At 32.0% G+C, this 18,262-nt stretch overlaps 2 protein-coding genes across 3 annotated transcripts; both read left to right on the forward strand.

The window, feature by feature from the left end:
- The first annotated feature begins 1,610 nt into the window (after window positions 1–1,610).
- On the forward strand, window positions 1,611–6,150 carry LOC131044771 (alcohol dehydrogenase). Of its 2 annotated transcripts, none has more exons than XM_057978201.2 (10): window positions 1,611–1,705; window positions 1,800–1,936; window positions 2,016–2,062; window positions 4,260–4,585; window positions 4,672–4,754; window positions 4,934–5,009; window positions 5,110–5,171; window positions 5,340–5,429; window positions 5,544–5,705; window positions 5,891–6,150. In XM_057978201.2, the coding sequence occupies exons 1-10, from the start codon at window positions 1,666–1,668 to the stop codon at window positions 6,005–6,007; spliced, it is 1,140 nt and encodes a 379-aa protein (XP_057834184.1). In that variant the 5' UTR covers window positions 1,611–1,665; the 3' UTR covers window positions 6,008–6,150. The 2 variants fall into 2 exon arrangements, with proteins under 2 accessions (XP_057834184.1, XP_057834185.1); XM_057978202.2 differs by having other exon boundaries at window positions 1,800–1,873.
- Window positions 6,151–7,323: 1,173 nt separating this feature from the next.
- LOC131856421 (alcohol dehydrogenase class-P-like) lies at window positions 7,324–16,431 on the forward strand. The gene is made up of 3 exons (XM_059208210.1): window positions 7,324–7,460; window positions 15,952–16,117; window positions 16,315–16,431. The coding sequence occupies exons 1-3, from the start codon at window positions 7,324–7,326 to the stop codon at window positions 16,429–16,431; spliced, it is 420 nt and encodes a 139-aa protein (XP_059064193.1).
- Window positions 16,432–18,262: the final 1,831 nt, after the last annotated feature.

The raw sequence follows: 18,262 nt of genomic DNA on the forward strand, positions 1-18,262 counted from the left end.
CAAAATTTTTATGCCCAATGTCATCTCAGTGATATGTGCATCGACTACCATAGAAATATTTGATATTAAATCTGATGGGAAGAGACAATTGAAAAGACAAGTAAATTTTAGTAGAGCCTAGCGATATAAGTATTTCAGAATCCTAGTTCCCCCACTCATTTTCTTTATGGAACTAAAGATAGTCGATGTTTAAAACTTGTTAACTAGTTTCATATTGTTAATTATTGTAGTTAATTCTATTTCACACTAGTTAACTAGTTCATCTGAAATTATTACTCTAGCCATTTTTGCTAAAGCACAAACAAGTCAACATGGTTGTGGACCCTCACTCAGCCTAAACAACATTCAATATTATACAATTTGTTACATATGCATCATAGGATGACCAAGTATCAATTACACTTTTTTTCACAAGAAGATGCTTTCTATCATATTTCATGGATTTCCAAAACATTTTGCATCAGCATCACACTTTAACCATGCACCCACACTTTAATCATTGCACCCGTACTTTCAACAACAACAAAGGCATTGCACTTTTGGCAAGAACTTGATGCAATGTGTATCTTGTTTGATTATTAAGATAAATATCTTTACTTACTACATTTATATTTATGACATAAATTTAATAAGAAATTACATTAACTTACAAAATTAGACATTAATATTAAACACTTTTAAAATCAAATTATCACTGTTTAATATTATATATTTTTATTTTGGCAAAAAAAAGTTTACTCCATAAAATCAAAGACATTTGTTTTGATATTACAATTAGTTTTAAAAAAAGTAATAAAAAATCATGCAAAAAGATGAATTTTAGGTATGAGATAAGGCATTTTTAAATCACATATGATAAAATTAGTATTCAATGAAATCCCTTACATATAAAATATAATTATCTTATTTTATCTAGATATATTTATTTGAAGAATTTGTTTTTTAATATTTTTATTTATTATTGGTTTCTATTAATAGTGTTATGTATGTTTTAAATATTAATAGTGTGATGTGTAAATGATTTGTCTCAAAAAAAAATTTAAAAATCTTTTGATAGATATATTAAAGATATCTAGGCTAAAAAAAAAATTGATTTAAATGAATTTTGTATAAAAAATAATATAAGATAATTATAATTTTTCATATAATATTAAAATTATAAAACATATTACTTTATAAATTATGTAAAAATTAGTTAAATAGAAAATATTTTAAAATAAAATATTAAATTATTTTTTCGAAGTTTTAAATATGACTAAAAATTATGATTTTGGATGAAATTGGTTTTAAAAATCAACTTTAAAATGGTAACATTTAGATTATGAGATAAGTCTAATAAATGTACACTGTAATATCCTAATGTTTGTTGTAAAGCGAAAAAGGTGATAGATGATTGTTCAGACTCGGAAAAATGGGGATAATGTTTTAAAATGCTAGAGGAGAAATATGCCGTCAAAAAACAGAAACACGTGTCAAAATTTTTAATGGGAAACATGGCTATCGCGTTGCGTTTCTGATCGTACAGCCGTCAATTGCAGTTATGAGTTGTCTCTAGACCTGCAAATGAATCCCTTTATAAGGAAGGTTCTCCTTTCTCAAAATTCGATTTCATTCCATTTGTGCAAAACAAATCTAAGCTTAATCTTTACAGTGAGATTAACAGAAATGGCAAGCGCGACTGCTGGACAGGTTATAACCTGCAAAGGTCAGTTGAAAGTTCAGAAATCGGTCATTTCAATTTGCATTTCAATGTTATGTGTTTAAAGCAAAGAAATTTTGCAATTTGGTTTTGTGAGCAGCTGCCGTGGCATGGGCGGCAGGGGAGCCCCTGAAGATAGAAAAAGTTGAAGTTGCACCTCCACAGGCCAATGAAGTCAGGATCAAAATCCATTACACTTCTTTGTGTGGCTCAGACTTTTCTTTCTGGCTAGCGAAGGTATAGCTAGTACTATCAATACCAACAAGCTGAAATTTTCTTTAATCTGAATCACAGTGCTCCTTTTCTTGTACTGCAGGGCCAAACCCCTGTGTTTCCGCGCATATTTGGACATGAAGCAGCTGGGTAGGCTCCATTGCCTTTCTATCTCATATCTCTAAAATAATATATGTCAAACAATTTCAAATAGTGGTAGGACTTGAGGTATCTGGCTGGCTAGTTGAAATGTGCAACTGAGGTGAGACTAGCCTAGCCAAGTACCCAAAATACCCAATTTCATGCAAAGTCTAGCACCAATTGAGTAGAAATAGTTTAATTATTTTGAGTCATGTGGGTCTGAAAGGACTAGCTACTCTATTTGGCAATTGTGAATGGCAGAGCAGTAGAAAGTGTGGGGTTAGTATAGCTCAGTCTAATATCCAATTTCATCCAAGGTGTTTTTTCAATTATCCAAATACCGCATCTAACATGTGGTAGCCCAAGTACCCAATACTCATTTTTATCCAGACTTTTTTCAATTATTCAAATGTGTAATTATTTAAATGTGTACTTCAGGTAAGGTTAATCTAGCCTAATTACCCAATACCCAATTTTCCATGTATCCAATACTCCACAGTGAGTTTAGTCAAGCCCAAGTATCCAATACTCAAATTTTTCCATAGTAATTTTCCAATAACCCAAGAGGTGAGGTTAGTCTAGCCCAATTACCCAATACCCATTTTCATCCATAGTCATTATCTAATTATCCAAATATGCAATTGGGGTGAGTTTGTGCACCTAATACCAATTTCATCCATAGTCATTCTCTAATTATCCAAATATGCAATGAGGTGAGTTTGTGCACCTAATACCAATTTCATCCATAGTCATTCTCTACTTATCCAAATATGCAATTGGGTGAGTTTGTGCACCTAATACCAATTTCATCCATAGTCATTATCTAAGGGTGCAAATACCCATACCCAATTTCACCCATAGTCATTCTCTAATTATCCAAATCTCTAATTATCCAAATATGCAATTGGGGTGAGTTTGTGCACCTAATACCAATTTCATCCATAGTCATTAGTCATTATCTAAGTGTGCAACTGAGGTTAGTTACCCAATTTCATCATAGTCTTTCTCCAATTATCCAAATCTCCAATTATCCAAATGTAAAACAAATGTAAAACTGGGATAAGTCTAACCCAAGTAGTTACCCAATTTCATCCATAGTCTTTCTCCAATTATCCAAATGTAAAACTGGGTATCTTTCATCTAAACCCAATTTCACCTAAAGAAATTCTCTAATTATCCATCTAAACCCAATTTCATCTAAAGAAATTCTCTAATTATCCATCTAAACCCAATTTCATCTAAAGAAATTCTCTAATTATCCAAATGTGAAACTGAGGTGAGGTTAGTCTAGCCCAAATACCCAATACCTCAGTTTCATCCAAAGACTTTCTCTAATTATCCAATTATAAAACAAATGTAAAACTGGGATGTGTCTAACCCAAGTACCCAATACCCAATTTCATCTAAACCCAATTTTATCTAAAGAAGTTCTCTAATTACCCAAATGTGAAACCGAGGTGAGGTTAGTGTAGCCCAAATATCCAATACCCCAATTTCATCCGAAGACTTCAGCCCAAATACCCAATACCGCAATTTCATCCGAAGACTTCACCCCAAATACCCAATACCCAAAATCGGAAGACTTTCTCCAATTATCCAAGAAACTGGGATAAATCTAACCCAAAGTACCCAATATCCAATTTCATCTAAAGAAATTTTCTAATTACCCAAATGTGAAACTGAGGTGAGGTTAGTCTAGCCCAAACACCCAATACCCCAATTTCATCAGAAGACTTTCTCCAATTACTCAAATGACCCAAATGACTTTCTCCAATTACCCAAATGACCCAAATGTACATATGAAACTAGTTTAGTCTAGCCCAAATGACTTTCTCCAATTAACCAAATGACCCAAATGTACATATGAAACTAGTTTAGTATAGCCCAAGTACCAAATACCCAATTATGAATAACTGAAGTGAGGTTAGTCTAATACTTAATTTCATCCAAAGTCTTTCTCCAATTACCCAGTTTAGTCTAGCAAATACCCAATTACTCATATGTGTAACTGAAGTCTAATACCCAATTTCATCCAAAGTCTTTCTCCAATTACTCAAATGTTCAACTGAAGTGAAGCTAGTCTACCCACAAATACCCAATTTTATCTAAACAGTGCCACCAATTGAGAAAGAAATAGTTGAATGAATTTCAGTTATTTGGTCTCAGTTGATAGGACAACTTAATCTATTGACATGGTGGATGGCAGAGTGGTAGAAAGTGTGGGGGAAGGAGTAACAGATCTCAAGGAGGGAGACCATGTACTGCCTGTGTTTACAGGAGAGTGTGGCAAATGCAGGCACTGCAAATCAGAAGAGAGCAATCTGTGTGACTTTCTAAGGGTTAACCCGGACAGCGGAGTTATGATTAGTGATGGCAAGTCGAGGTTCTCCATCAGAGGACAACCCATTTATCACTTCACGGGGACATCCACATTCAGTGAATACACCGTTATACACGCTGGCTGTGTTGCCAAAATAAATCCTGCAGCTCCTCTTGACAAAGTCTGTATTCTAAGCTGTGGTGTCTCCACAGGTGCATTAACATTAGTAGTAAATTGATATCCCCAAGTTTTGTTCAATGTGTATTATATATGTAGTTACACTTTTGACTGAAATCAGGGATGGGTGCTACATTAAATGTGGCCAAACCAAGGAAGGGATCCACCGTAGCAATATTTGGTCTTGGAGGAGTTGGGCTTGCGGTAAGCATAACACATATTCGCACACTCTAATTACTCCTTGCTGTGTGAGTAAAATTCTGGTAAAAATTGTCTGAAGATTTTTAACTATGGATATTTGAAGTGTTCCTTTTATTTTCAGTAATTGTCAACTGTGGGAGCTTCAAATCTCTTATTTTAGTGCTGTTTTTCTTCTTCTTAAGGCTGCTGAAGGAGCAAGAATTGCTGGGGCTTCCCGAATTATAGGCATTGATATAAATCCTGGAAGATTTGAGAAAGGTGTGTGAAGAATACTTCGATGCATTTTATATTTAACTATGTTGCACTTTCTGTTTTCACTCGTGTTTTTCTCATTGTTTGTCTTGCTTTCGTTTTTCAGCAAAGCAATTCGGAGTAACTGAATGTATAAACCCAAAAGATCACCAGAAACCTGTTGAACAGGTTTGTTAACCTTAATTGGTTATGTTGTTTTGATCACATACTTTGACCTGCTCGATCAATTTGCAGGGGATAGAAAAAGAAAGTGATAGTTTTTCCAGGAATCTATGCATATCAGCCTTCTTAATATCAGAATATAAAAATATGAGTGAATCTCTTTTTCTTTCACAGGTGATTGCTGAAAGAACTAATGGTGGTGTAGACTACAGTATCGAGTGCACTGGGAGTCAATCGATTCAAGCATTCGAATGTTGTCACGACGTATATCTTCTTCCCCTGTAGTAAATCAATGATGTTTCGATTACTGTTAAAAAAGATGAATATATTGCACAAACTAACTTGAAGGAAACTTTGTGTACTTTGTGTGCATTTAAGGGGTGGGGTGTGACAGTTTTAGTGGGAGTGCCTCGTTCCGATGCAGTATTCTCCACCAGTCCTGTGAGTTTCCTGAATGAAAAAACACTAAAAGGAACCCTTTTTGGGAACTATAAGCCCAAATCGGATCTTCCAGGTTTGGTGGAAAAATACTTGAACAAGGTGAGCATTACAGATTTCAGGTTTTCATTTTCTATGCATGTGTTTCAGGTAAAGATTTTTGTAAAGAATCGTGTGCTGTCAATCTCAAAGCTCATGAATCTTCTGTAAAAGGTAGCCAAACACTTTTCTATATATATCTCAAGTTCCTAGTGCCAAATTAGCTGTGGTGCTTGTTTTTTGTGCAGGAGATTGAATTGGAAAAGTTCATCACGCACGAAGTAGAATTTGCAGATATCAACAGGGCATTTGAGTTGATGATGGGAGGAGAGAGCCTGAGATGCATAATCAAGGTGAATGCTTAGAGAGTGGAGAAGTCTCTAGGATTTTGGAGGTTTTGGTTTACAAAAGATCGTTCAACTGGCAGAAAGATAAAGAGCGTCGATGTTCAAGTGTTTTGGTTTTTTTTGTTGTCGTTGTTTTGGTTGAATATATAGAACTTATGCTATCAGGGATTTAGAAATCTTGTTAGTATTATTTGTCTATAAATATTGTAAAGAAAATGTGGTTGCAAAGAACTGATTTTATGAGAGATTTAAAAACTTAGTGTCATGTGAGTTTTAATATTTATTTGTTCATACAAAATTGTAAACAAAAATGTGTTCTTTGAGTTTTGGATTTGGAATAAAAATTAATTATTTGAAATTTTACTTAAGTTATATTATTTTTTTAGTTATATATTATATTAAATTACATTATTATTATATTATATAGGGGGTTTTGGAGGTTTTGGTTTACAAAAGATAATTGAACCATATGTCAAAAGTGTTTTGTTTTATTGTCATCGTTAGGATTTAAAAACTTGGTTAGTGTTATTTGTTTATAAATATTGTAAAGAAAATGTGCTTGCAAAGAATTATATCTTATCAAGAACTTAAAAACATAGTTATCATCATGTAAGTTTTAAAACTTATTTGTTCATAAATATTGTAAAATAAAATGCGTTCTTTGAATTTTGGGTTTGGAATAAAAATTATGGAAAATGTGTTCTTTGAGTTTTCGGTTTGAAATCAAAATTATATCTTTGATATTTAGTTATATTATATTATTTTTTAATTTAAATAATATAAAGTATCTCATTATTCATAGTAAAAAAAAAATGCACTAAAAATTAAATAAAAAATGAATTAGAGATAATACTTATTGATTTAAACGATTGACATCAATTTTCTATATAAGATTAATGTATGGATTGATTTAATCTAAAAAACCGTGTCTTTCTTTCATAGCAAAAGTATAGAAAAAATAAGTGTAAAAAGAACCATAAGAAATAAGCTAATTTTATAAAAAATGAATTAGAGATAATACATATTGATTTAAACGATTGACATCAATTTTCTATATAAGATTAATGTATGGATTGATTTAATCTAAAAAACCGTGTCTTTCTTTCATAGCAAAAGTATAGAAAAAATAACGAGTGTAAAAAGAACCATAAGAAATAAGCTAATTTTAAAGTTTGAAAATATGTGTGTCTTTCTTTCATAGCAAAAGTATAGAAAAAATAACGAGTGTAAAAAGAACCATAAGAAATAAACTAATTTTAAAGTTTGAAAATATGTGTATAATTAAAGAAAAAGAATATAGAAAAAATAAATCTTGTTCGACGTTGCTAACTGAGATGCTGCTTGCTTTGTTGCTGGTCCTGGCTCAGATGCTGCTGGTGAAACTACAAACGTGTGGTGTTTCCCGTGGGATGGAGGCTCCCAAGAGGCTCCAGCCCATGAACCAAGGTCAACACCACCCTACCTACTTCCGGTCAGGAGTGTAAAAAGAACCATAAGAAATAAGCTAATTTTAAAGTTTGAAAATATGTGTGTCTTTCTTTCATAGCAAAAGTATAGAAAAAATAAACTAATTTTAAAGTTTGAAAATATGTGTATAATTAAAGAAAAAGAATATAGGAATGACTACTTTTCAAATCTGATCTCTTGACCTACACAAACAAGAAACTTGAAAATAGATTCACAATCTTCAAATCTGATCTCTTGACCTACACAAACAAGAAACTTGAAAATAGATTCACAATCTTCAAATCTGATCTCTTGACCTACACAAACAAGAAACTTGAAAATAGATTCAATGTTGATTGTGAGCTAATATCTAACACTAAGAAAAAATATTAAAATAATCCATTTTATAAAATGTTCACTAACAAAAATGTGAAATAGAGTGGAGTATCTAAAAATGCCAACAATATTGTTTAAGGAATATCAAAAGTACTATTGTCAAAAATATTATATTGAATTGATTATTACAAGAAGCTTAGATATTTGTAAGCAACTCTCTAACAAATATAGATAAGCTAATTACATCTAAAAATAACACCACATAATAAAATGGAAACTCAAGGAAATGCAAAATGAAAACTCAAAGTGAAAGGCATCTAAGACATTCTAACATCATATTACAACCATTAACTTAGATGTACACTAATAAACTAAAAAGTATAAACCCTAAATTGGTGAATAGTAGTACGAATATAATTACCTATCAATACGGTGTGCAAAATAATCTCGAGGCTTAAAAAATTGTTATAGAACACACATTCACTTAGCCACAATCTCTTTCTTCATTCATGGGCCCTCTTTTCTTCTTTACTACTCTCAAGTTTACATTGACCTACAAATTTAATTCCATCTTTGACTTTTGTGGTGTTGAAATTAAAAAAATCATACCTCCTAAGCTAGATGCTTATTTTTAAATGTGTACTATCTTTCAATTCAACGCAAAATTTCTTAATTTCTATTTCATCTTTCCTTTTTTCTTCTTTTCTTATATATATATATATATATATATCGCGTCATAATTGTATCCTTCTACAATTTCACACTCAATTTTGCACTCACTTCGGTTGTTGTGTCGCATGTCCTTGATTCATACTTCATTAACATGTCCATATTTGGAAGCTTTGTACACTTTTTACTAACCTTGATTTAAACACAAAATGATAGGATTATGGCAATTAGCATCATATACCTCCTAAAGTATGGCATTTAGCACACTAATACAACCACTATGGGCCCCAAATTTAAAATCATAGCAATTAGGATTTCAAGAAGTGGGAAAGTTCTTCCTAATGCAAAGTGGCACCCAACTTAAATTCTATACAAGATGCCCTATGATGTGTCAGAATATATACCAACACATGTAACTCCCTTTTATAGCTTATTTATGTGTCCAACACATTTTGATGTTTCCCATTTTAGGAGACCTAACTTTTGGATGCCCTAAATTTTGTTTTGTTTTAGGTGTTTTATTGACAAACCATTTGAAGTTTCAAGAAGATTGTGAAGTTCTCTACCAAGATATAACTAACTACACTATTTAGAATCACTTTAAGGCCCAAAAATACCTCTAAGGCCTTCAAAATTGACTTTGAAAATTTCAAATTAAACTTTAAAAAATGGTCCAAACTTTAATAGCTTCAAATTTAGTCATGATATTGCAACAAAAATTACTAGCAGTCTTATTTAACCAATCCATAAATTTGGGGAAAAAAATGGACCAATCTATGCTCAAATGTAAAGTTGTGTTATAAAAAAGCAAGGTTGAGGCACCATTTTCCTAACAATTTAAAGTTAAATAATTGTGTAGAGAAAACTGATGTATTGTTCCAGACCTTGAATAGGTGAACTCAATAGGTCTATGTTGATTTATACAACTAAATGACACCTTTTGATTGAATTTTGGAGGGAGTGATCTATAGATCATCTCGATCTAGAATATGTAGTTTAAGCTGGTGGAAGCACCTCCAGTTTTAAGGAACCTAGAATGGTTAATCAAAAATTTTAGCTCTAGATTTTAGTAAAAACATCTTCTCTGCATCTCATTTCTAGATCTATAGTTTTATGTTAGCTTTTGTATTTTGATCTACCTCTTTATGCCGAATCTTGACAATTTTGCATCATTTTACCTAGTTCGTGCATCTGCATACTAAACTATGTCAAATCAATCAAAAGAGAATAATAAATAATGCTCACTTCTCCTTGACGATTGAAGTTAAATATAATTGATTGTTCCCCTAGTGAAATGATACGAAAATGAGAAATGGTTCTTTGTTTGCACTTGTAGGCTAGATATCCCGTTTTCCAATATTTTAGTATTTAATATATTATTAAAAATTATTCAACGTTAGAAAATGAACTAAATTAGTTAATTATCAACATCACATTAAGCTAAATTTATAAGTGAACATGAAATAAATGTAAAATATGTAGTAGTATAATAGGGTAGAAAATAGTGTGGGAGACACCCTTATGTATATAGGGATTTATATAGATCTCCCTAATAAATTTTGAGTTTGTTAAGGATGGCATTAAGAAGGTTTTAACATCGTGGGTGCTGCCTATTTTCTAGTGGGAGATATTATACAGAGCTACGTTCTCTTGCAAGGGTTGGGCCCCCTATTATCAGGCGCACACCATATTCAGGCCCCGAGTTTCAAGAACTCTCATTACCCAAGTCTAAGTGGGACTCTTTCATCTAAAAATGGTGGGTTAAGATTTGAGATGTGCATGTAATTCTTGAGGGTCATTTGAACATAGCCACATGAGAAGACTAGGTCTCTTGGGCTAAGTTGCATGAGTTGGGATCAAGTCACATGTGTGGGCTTACATTAGGTGAGTTACATTGTGTGGTGAATGAAGGTGAGTTTCCTAAGTAAATCTTTCTAGAGAACCCATCTTGTAGTATTACTAGAGTGAGCTACCATGTCAATTCATTGGCTAATATAGCATAAGTCAAGCTAGAGTGGCACTAGATGTATATGACATGCTACAAAGGAGTTTTAAGTTGTCAAGGGGAGTGATAAAGGAATGAAAAATTTATTGAGTTGCATTAGGTAATATAGTGCAAAGGTAGGGTTTTATTAGGGTTTCAAGATGCATAGGCATGCAACCACAAATTTTAAGGTGAAGTGCTAAAGTGGTATCCATGGGACCCCGAGTTAGGGGTACACTAGGTGTAGTGAGGTTAAACATTGCAGTGAAAATTCATTGTGTAGAGAGTTAGAATTAGATGCAAATACAATCTAGGAGTTCATAGAAACGTGGAGTTGGATGCAAGTATGTCTAAGGGGTGAAGTCAAAGACTTGTGTCAAGATGTGTAGTTATGGGATGAGGTGATGGGGAGGTCATGATGATGTGCTGAGGAGGTTATGATGAGTCTTGTGTTCATAGTTCAAGTTGAAGTTTGGGGTGAATTATCGAGGTCACTTGTTGTGGTGAAGGGCTTAATAATCCACTCACACTATAAAAGTCTAGGAATTATACAAATAACTCTTATAGAGGGGTAGTGTTGGTTGAATGGTCATGGGCCAAGAGAGTTATCAAGGAACCCAAGAGCACAATAAACCATTGAATGTAAACCTAAGACTCCTTCCCCTCATGGATGATGAAGAGGCAGTCCTAGAATAATATCTTAGTAGGGAGCTTAGTGTCATCCATGGTTTATAGGAATGAAGAAGAGTAGCATTTCCTCCACTTCTAGGAGTTGTATTTCAAGGTAGCCATCAAGTCCATATCCTTTTTGAAGAGAAATAGTAGGTCTAGTATAGGGTGACACCATGTGAGTGTCATAGTTAGATTATATTATAGAAATCACAAAGTTGTGTGAGTTGAGTTGGGGATGGATATTGATCATTGGAGTTGATTGCTAAGCATCATGATAAAAAATTGAAAAATTGGGTGCTATGCTAGGTACACTTCTAGGTTGTCATGGATGTTGTAGAGAGAGCATGATTTAAAAAATATGATCCCAAAAATAGGGGCTCGACATGGTGTGGGAGTTAGAATCTAAGGAAATGCTCAAGAAAGGAAATGAGCCATGCAGTAAGCTTAGAAGGTAGAAATGTAGGAATTATAGTGAACAGTTGAAACTAGATCTGTTTTGAAGCTAGAAGTGAATATGAGAAACCAAGGAATTGGGTAGAAGATGGATAGGAACTCAATGAGAGTTATGATAGGCATATGCAAGGAGATGGCCAAGGGACTCACTTGGGGAGTTGAGTCAAGCTAGACATTAGAGTGAAAGTCCAATACTTAGGCTTTCCAAAGGGAATGTTATTGTTGGAGTGTTAACCATACCCCCAAGGGCATGCAATACAGTGGAATCGAGGAGTCTAGGCTAATATAGTATTAAGAGACATCTTTGGGGAGTGTGATTAGAGTGAAGAAATAATACTTATGCCTTAAAGAGGATATAAGTGTGAAGAATTGCCCAGACAGGGAGTGAAGACTACGTGGGGATGCAAAATGGTTACACAGGGTGTAAAGTAAGATTCACAAGGTGAAATATGGTAATGCCAAGGATGTGTTAAGTACTGCTAGTGGAACCTAGATGAAAGGGGACTTGCATATAGAGCTCATGCATACTTCTATTCAATAGGGGTTTATGCACAAGTTGGATGTGAAGAGAATGCACATAAATAGGGGGAGGTGTAGTCTAGGAAGTTGAAAGGGATTCTCTAAAATAGAACCATGAGTAGAGTTCACTAGTGTGGTGTGAGGTTCAATCTCTTTTGGGAAGAAAAAGTGTGATTTTAGGCATCACATGATCCAAATCTCGTGATAGCGTCAAGCATAAAAATTCAAATCCAAGACCTACAAACTCCACTAATCACTAAATAAACCATACTAAATAGTATAATCTGTAGCAAGTACATACTTTAGATGAACCTATGGTGAAGACAAGACATACTCCCAAGGTTATTTGACACTAAGTTAGCATTATAATCTTTCTTTCTGTATCTCTCCCTATGGGACCATATAATCTACTAGTTCACCTTCAACCTTAGTACCTATAAGTCAAACAATATTCCTCACATAACTCATAGGATAGGCTTTAGTTTATTTTAAGATGCACTTAAACTAAACATCCAAATTCATCAATACTAATATTGAATGATCCACGCACATTCAACATCAAATAAGTCATCACATGATTATAGGTTCTCACCTCTATTGTAAATTACAATGGTAATAATGGATATTAGAAGTTGGTTGTTATCCAGGGATATGGCAAATATCCTAACAAGAAACAAATATTATATCTAACTACATGTAAGATATAGAGAATGCGACACTTGAATATATGCTCACGTACATGAGTCTATGATAGAGTAATTCATTAAAGAGCCATATAATCCTCACCTATAATCCTCCAAAGATTGCCATAGAGTAAAGGAAGTATGTAGTGGCATTGGAGGAAAATAAATTTTGATGTCTCTTAGCCTCTATGAACAATAAAACTAGATCATATGAAATATAATATGCCTTGTCATTTGATATAATTAAAGTCTAATAATTAATCATATCTACTTGCATCCTTAATATTAGTATCAAGTACATAAAATTTACAAAATTAATTCCACCTTGATAGTAGCATAGATGCAAAGTACACCATTTATATAGTTGCTAGTCTTGTTAATGTGTAGTTTAGTTAGTCTCAACTCACTACCCTTAAAGTAGAATTTTTAAAATCTATCATACACCATACATACTTACCATCATCTTATTGATAAGAAAGTGAAAGATCCTTCTATTTGAATCTCACCACTTGGTGAGCGTAGTGAACATTTAGGAATCATAATGTAAGGTTACTAATGTTTCTATATGTTTCAAACCAACCTCCTTTAATAATACTTATTTATAATCTATCAAATTGATATATTCCATAATCACTACCAAGAGGTGATGTTTCCTTTCATGGATCTACAATAAAATTTTATTACTATGCATGTACATTTAAAAATTCCATTCAAAATGACACAAATGAATAATAATTTCATGAGAATCAAATTTGTAGGTTAGGTAGATGCAAAGGTAAACTCTTTGCACCTGAGCCAACTTTATGAGTTAGTCTCATGGCTAATGGGTTGAGTAAATAGGTTACCAAACAATGGAACCTATCCTTCATGCATAAATAAAAAATACAATTTTTTTCATAAAAGCATAAAAAATTATAGAAAGGAATTAAATAGGGTAATAGTCCACTCACACTATCAAGAATCTCTTCTAATCAAATTATCACATGAACTCAATGCCTTATTTAAGGTGCATGTTGTCCCTACTAACTATCATTGTGCGAAAATTCAAATTGATATATTCCAAAATCATTACCAAGAGGTGATGTTTCCTTTAATGGATCTACAATAGAATTTTCTTATTGCTATGCATGTACATTTAAAAATTCCATTCAAAATGACAAAAACAAATAATAATTTCATGAGAATCAAATTTGTAGGTTAGGTGGATGCAAAGGTAAACTATTTTCACTTGAGAAAACTTTATGGGTTAAGACTCATGGCTAATGGGTTGAGTAAATAGGTTAACCCAAACAATGGAAACTATCCTTCACGCATAAATTAAAAATACAAACATTTTTCATAAAAGCATAAAAATTGATAGAAATGAATGAAATAGGGGTAAAAGTCCACTCCCACTATCAAGAAGCTCATCTAATTAAATTATCACATGAACTGAATGTCTTCTTTAAGGTGCATGTTGTTCCTACTAACTATCATTGTGTGAAAACACATAAATTTTTGAGCTTTGAATATGGATCTTTAGAGGGTATAAGTGTAAATAAAAGTGACAACTTACTATTCACCTTCCCTTAATAAAATAAATTTAAAATTGGTAAGTTGTGAATCATAAGTTGTGAAACCTTTGTTCTTGAGCCCAATTATTAATAGGGAGAATGATATGCATTTTTGACAAGGACACATGATCTACGTGTATTGTTAACCTAGTTTTTATATTGCATGTATTTATTGTAGATCCGATTTTGTGTCAATGGTACTCTTGGACCTATGATAAATACAAATGACCAAATTGATCAATACTATCTATGTACACCAACATAATGTATGACCATACATATGGTTATTTTTACTAATCATATCATTTTTGCATATGCCATAAGTATTTATTTCTTATTAGACATAGTGAAAAAACCTTAACATCTAGACAACTATAATTTGGAGTGTGTCTTCACAATTACCCATTCCAACATTGATTTAAAGGAATAAATTTATGTTATTTTGATATCCTCTCACATTTGATCATCCTTTCTCATCCTAGAAGAATTCAAGGACTAATTAATAATACTTTTTTTCATCTTTGTGCATAATAAAAAAATAATATATAAATATAATTAGATTTTTACACCTTTTCAATATTTGAATTAGATGATCCTTTGCAACATAATGACAATTTTTTAAAGGTATCTTTAGATTGTACAAGGAATAAAGTAGACAAGCATTATTATATATCGAGCAAGATCATATCTACACACAAAGGATAGATCTAAGAATGTGGAGAAGATACAAATTTATATACTTTATCCTAAACAACATACAAAGCATTAGATTAATATAGAGGTAACATTTTTACAACAAAGATAACTTAGAATCACTCATCATGTTAGTGATCATATATTTTGTAATTATTTTATTAAATACGTTCATCATTATAATTTACTTTCCTAACTTAACATTTGATTATAATTTACTTTCAAGTGAGGTTGACAAATGCTCAAGCCAAAAGAAAAAAGATTTGTGCCTTGTCCATTTGACAAGTGGAAGTAGAGGAGATGCTTGATGGATGGAGCTACAACTCTTAGTGTCCCCTTAATTATTTCTTTGTGTTCTTTTCTATTGTTAGATGTTTCTAGGTTGTTGTTTATGAACTCTATTAGTGGCAGTTGTTTTATGAATAGTTTATAAACCTTCTATTTGTTTGGTTGGTGGGCTTGATCTTCAAACCGTTGTTTTATTTTTTGACTAATGATTTTTTATTTGGATTTATAACGGGTTGAGGTCTTTCCCCACTTAATCTAATAAAAAACATAACATTTGAGTTAGAACTATATTAACCCATAAAATCATACAACACTATTAATTTAAATCAATTTATAATCTTTAATATGAAAAAAAAAAAATGTTAGAAAAAATTAGAAGACATTCATTATTTTCATACCTGCACTTTAGTTTTTTAAAAGAGACACGAAAATCAGGGATTCACGAGTGATGAATTTGAGTAAGTCCACTGTAATACAAAATACAAAATTGTAAGATTGCATGATGAAAAGGAGCTTTTATGAAAATTAGAATAAATTAGATTGCATTCGAATCTTGTCATGATGTATCTCTTCTTCCCCTGTACCAAGAAAATGATGTTTCCATTAGAGGAGAGGAAGATGTATATGTTTTATAAACTAATTTGAGCTAGTCTTTGTTTCCATTAGAGGAGAGGAAGATGTATATGTTAGAGTAGGAGTGGCTCATTCTGATGCAGCCTTCTGCACGAGTCCTATACATTTCCTGAATGAGAGAACACTAAAAGGAACCTTTTTTGGGAACTATAAGCCCAAGTCGGATCTGCCAGTTGTGGTGGACAAATACATGAATAACGTAAGTGTTACAGATTTCAGGCTTCTGTTCTCCTTCTGTATTTTGGGTAAAGTTTTGTCTGCTTTTCTTTTTCAGAATTCATGAATGTTTATCTAAGAGGTGAAAACTCCATAGTTAGTTCTCAGAAGTGATTTTACAAATTTGTGTTCTAATGAGGCTGCAAACACATTAGCTCAAGTGTCTCTGTTTTGATGCAGGAGGTTGAATTGGAAAAGTTCATAACGCACAACATAGACTTTGCTGATATCAACAAGGCATTTGAGTATATGTTGAGAGGAGAGAGCTTAAGATGTGTGATTAAAGTGCATGCCTAGAGACTGCAGGAGATTCGACCGTTTCTAATGGTTTTGGATTACACATAATTTTTGAACTTTTACTTCTAGAATTCTATTTTTAAAGAATCAATTTAAGGATGGATTGCAAAGAACCGGTTAATATGCTTTGAATTTCCTTTCGGAAAAAAAAATCTCCTAAAGAAAAAGTGCTTTTAAATCATATAAACGCATAGGTTCAGGTTTAGAACAAGATGCAATGCATCAAGTTCTTGTTCAATAGTGGTTAGTTAAGAGTAGAAAACAGGAAAGCATCTGGATAGAGTAAGGAGAAACGTGTAGAGATAGAAAGGGAGAGATGAACATAGACGGAGAGAAGGAGAGAAAATAGAGAGATAGCGGTAAATAGATAGACAAATAGAGTTGAATAGGTGGAGGGAGAGGTAGAAAGAGGTAAAGAGATAGATAAATATATAGAGAAAGGGAGAGGGAGAAATAGAGATATATATGACACTTTGATGGAGTGATAGAGAAATAGATATATAAGGAGATAGAGAGAGGAAGATAGATAGGTAGAGAGAGAAAGGTAGAGAGGGTGAGGGAAAAAAGGGAGGGAATTTAATATATAGAAAATTTGTGTCATTACCCTTATAACAATATCTCGATTTGTTTTAATGTAAATTTGATGCATAAATTTCATTATAAATGGTCATTTGTGTGTGAGTTTATCAAAATCCAAAATCAATCGATTTCTAATAAATTCATAGATCATGTTGGCAAAATTTAGAATGTCAATTGATAGATTATTTTTTATGGTTTAAGGAATATTTTTTAAAACCCTTTATTATGATGCACAACAATTTAATATTGTTTTTCTAAAATTATTGGTAAGAGGAAAACACGGTTAAGATCTGTACCTAAAAATAGTGAAATGATGGAGATTTAATATGATCTCGCTATAAAATCATAGTAATTATATATATGTACTTTATAAATATATGGTTTGACATCAATTTAAGCCATTCTTTGTAGCGAATGGAGGGCTCTTGATTTTTTTTAAAAAAGGCATATACGCATTGATATTACATTGCATTCTCCGCTGTCATTTCACGTCCTTCTTTTCTATGTCTGCTTCACAATTTTCTACATGTAGGTACGTACGTATATATATATTTAACTCATTTATTGCATTTTTTCTTGTGCACCGAAAGTTGGAGGAAGGGCACTTTAATCGATAAATACAGATATAATATATGAGAATAAATTATATTTAATGTGATTTGACATTTGATAGGGAAATTCTTATTTTTTTGTTGATAAAAATTAAATTTTATGCCCATTAAAATTCATGTAGATCAATTAGATGAGAAATAAATCATGTTTTTAAATATTTTTTGTTAAAAATTGTGCATGTTAACTTTTGAAAAGATAAAAATTTATTTTAGTTTGAAAAATTTTAAACATTGATTCGTTGTCAAGGACTATGACTAATTACTATTTAATGTATCTAAGAACATCATGGATGCATAAGTATTCCTGCAGGAACTAATAATATATGTATTTTTGAGATTCAAAAGTTATGTTTTATTTTATGGGGTTGTGAAGTTTATGTTGGTGGAATAGGTGTTCCAAAAATGAGAATTTATATTTATATGTGTATAAAATAATTAAAAATAAATTTACAATGATTATTAGTTAAATTTTTATTTGATGAGTATAATTATTTTATATATATTTAATTATTAATATATGTAAATAGAGTTCATCTTACTTTATAGTATCATATTAACATTGAATTTTTAGCACTTTATTTTTCAATAATAATGCAATAAATTATAGAAGTTTTTTTTTAAAGGGGTAAACACTTTTGAGT

Source organism: Cryptomeria japonica, chromosome 7 (genome assembly GCF_030272615.1).
Source record: "Cryptomeria japonica chromosome 7, Sugi_1.0, whole genome shotgun sequence".
NCBI lineage: Eukaryota > Viridiplantae > Streptophyta > Pinopsida > Cupressales > Cupressaceae > Cryptomeria > Cryptomeria japonica.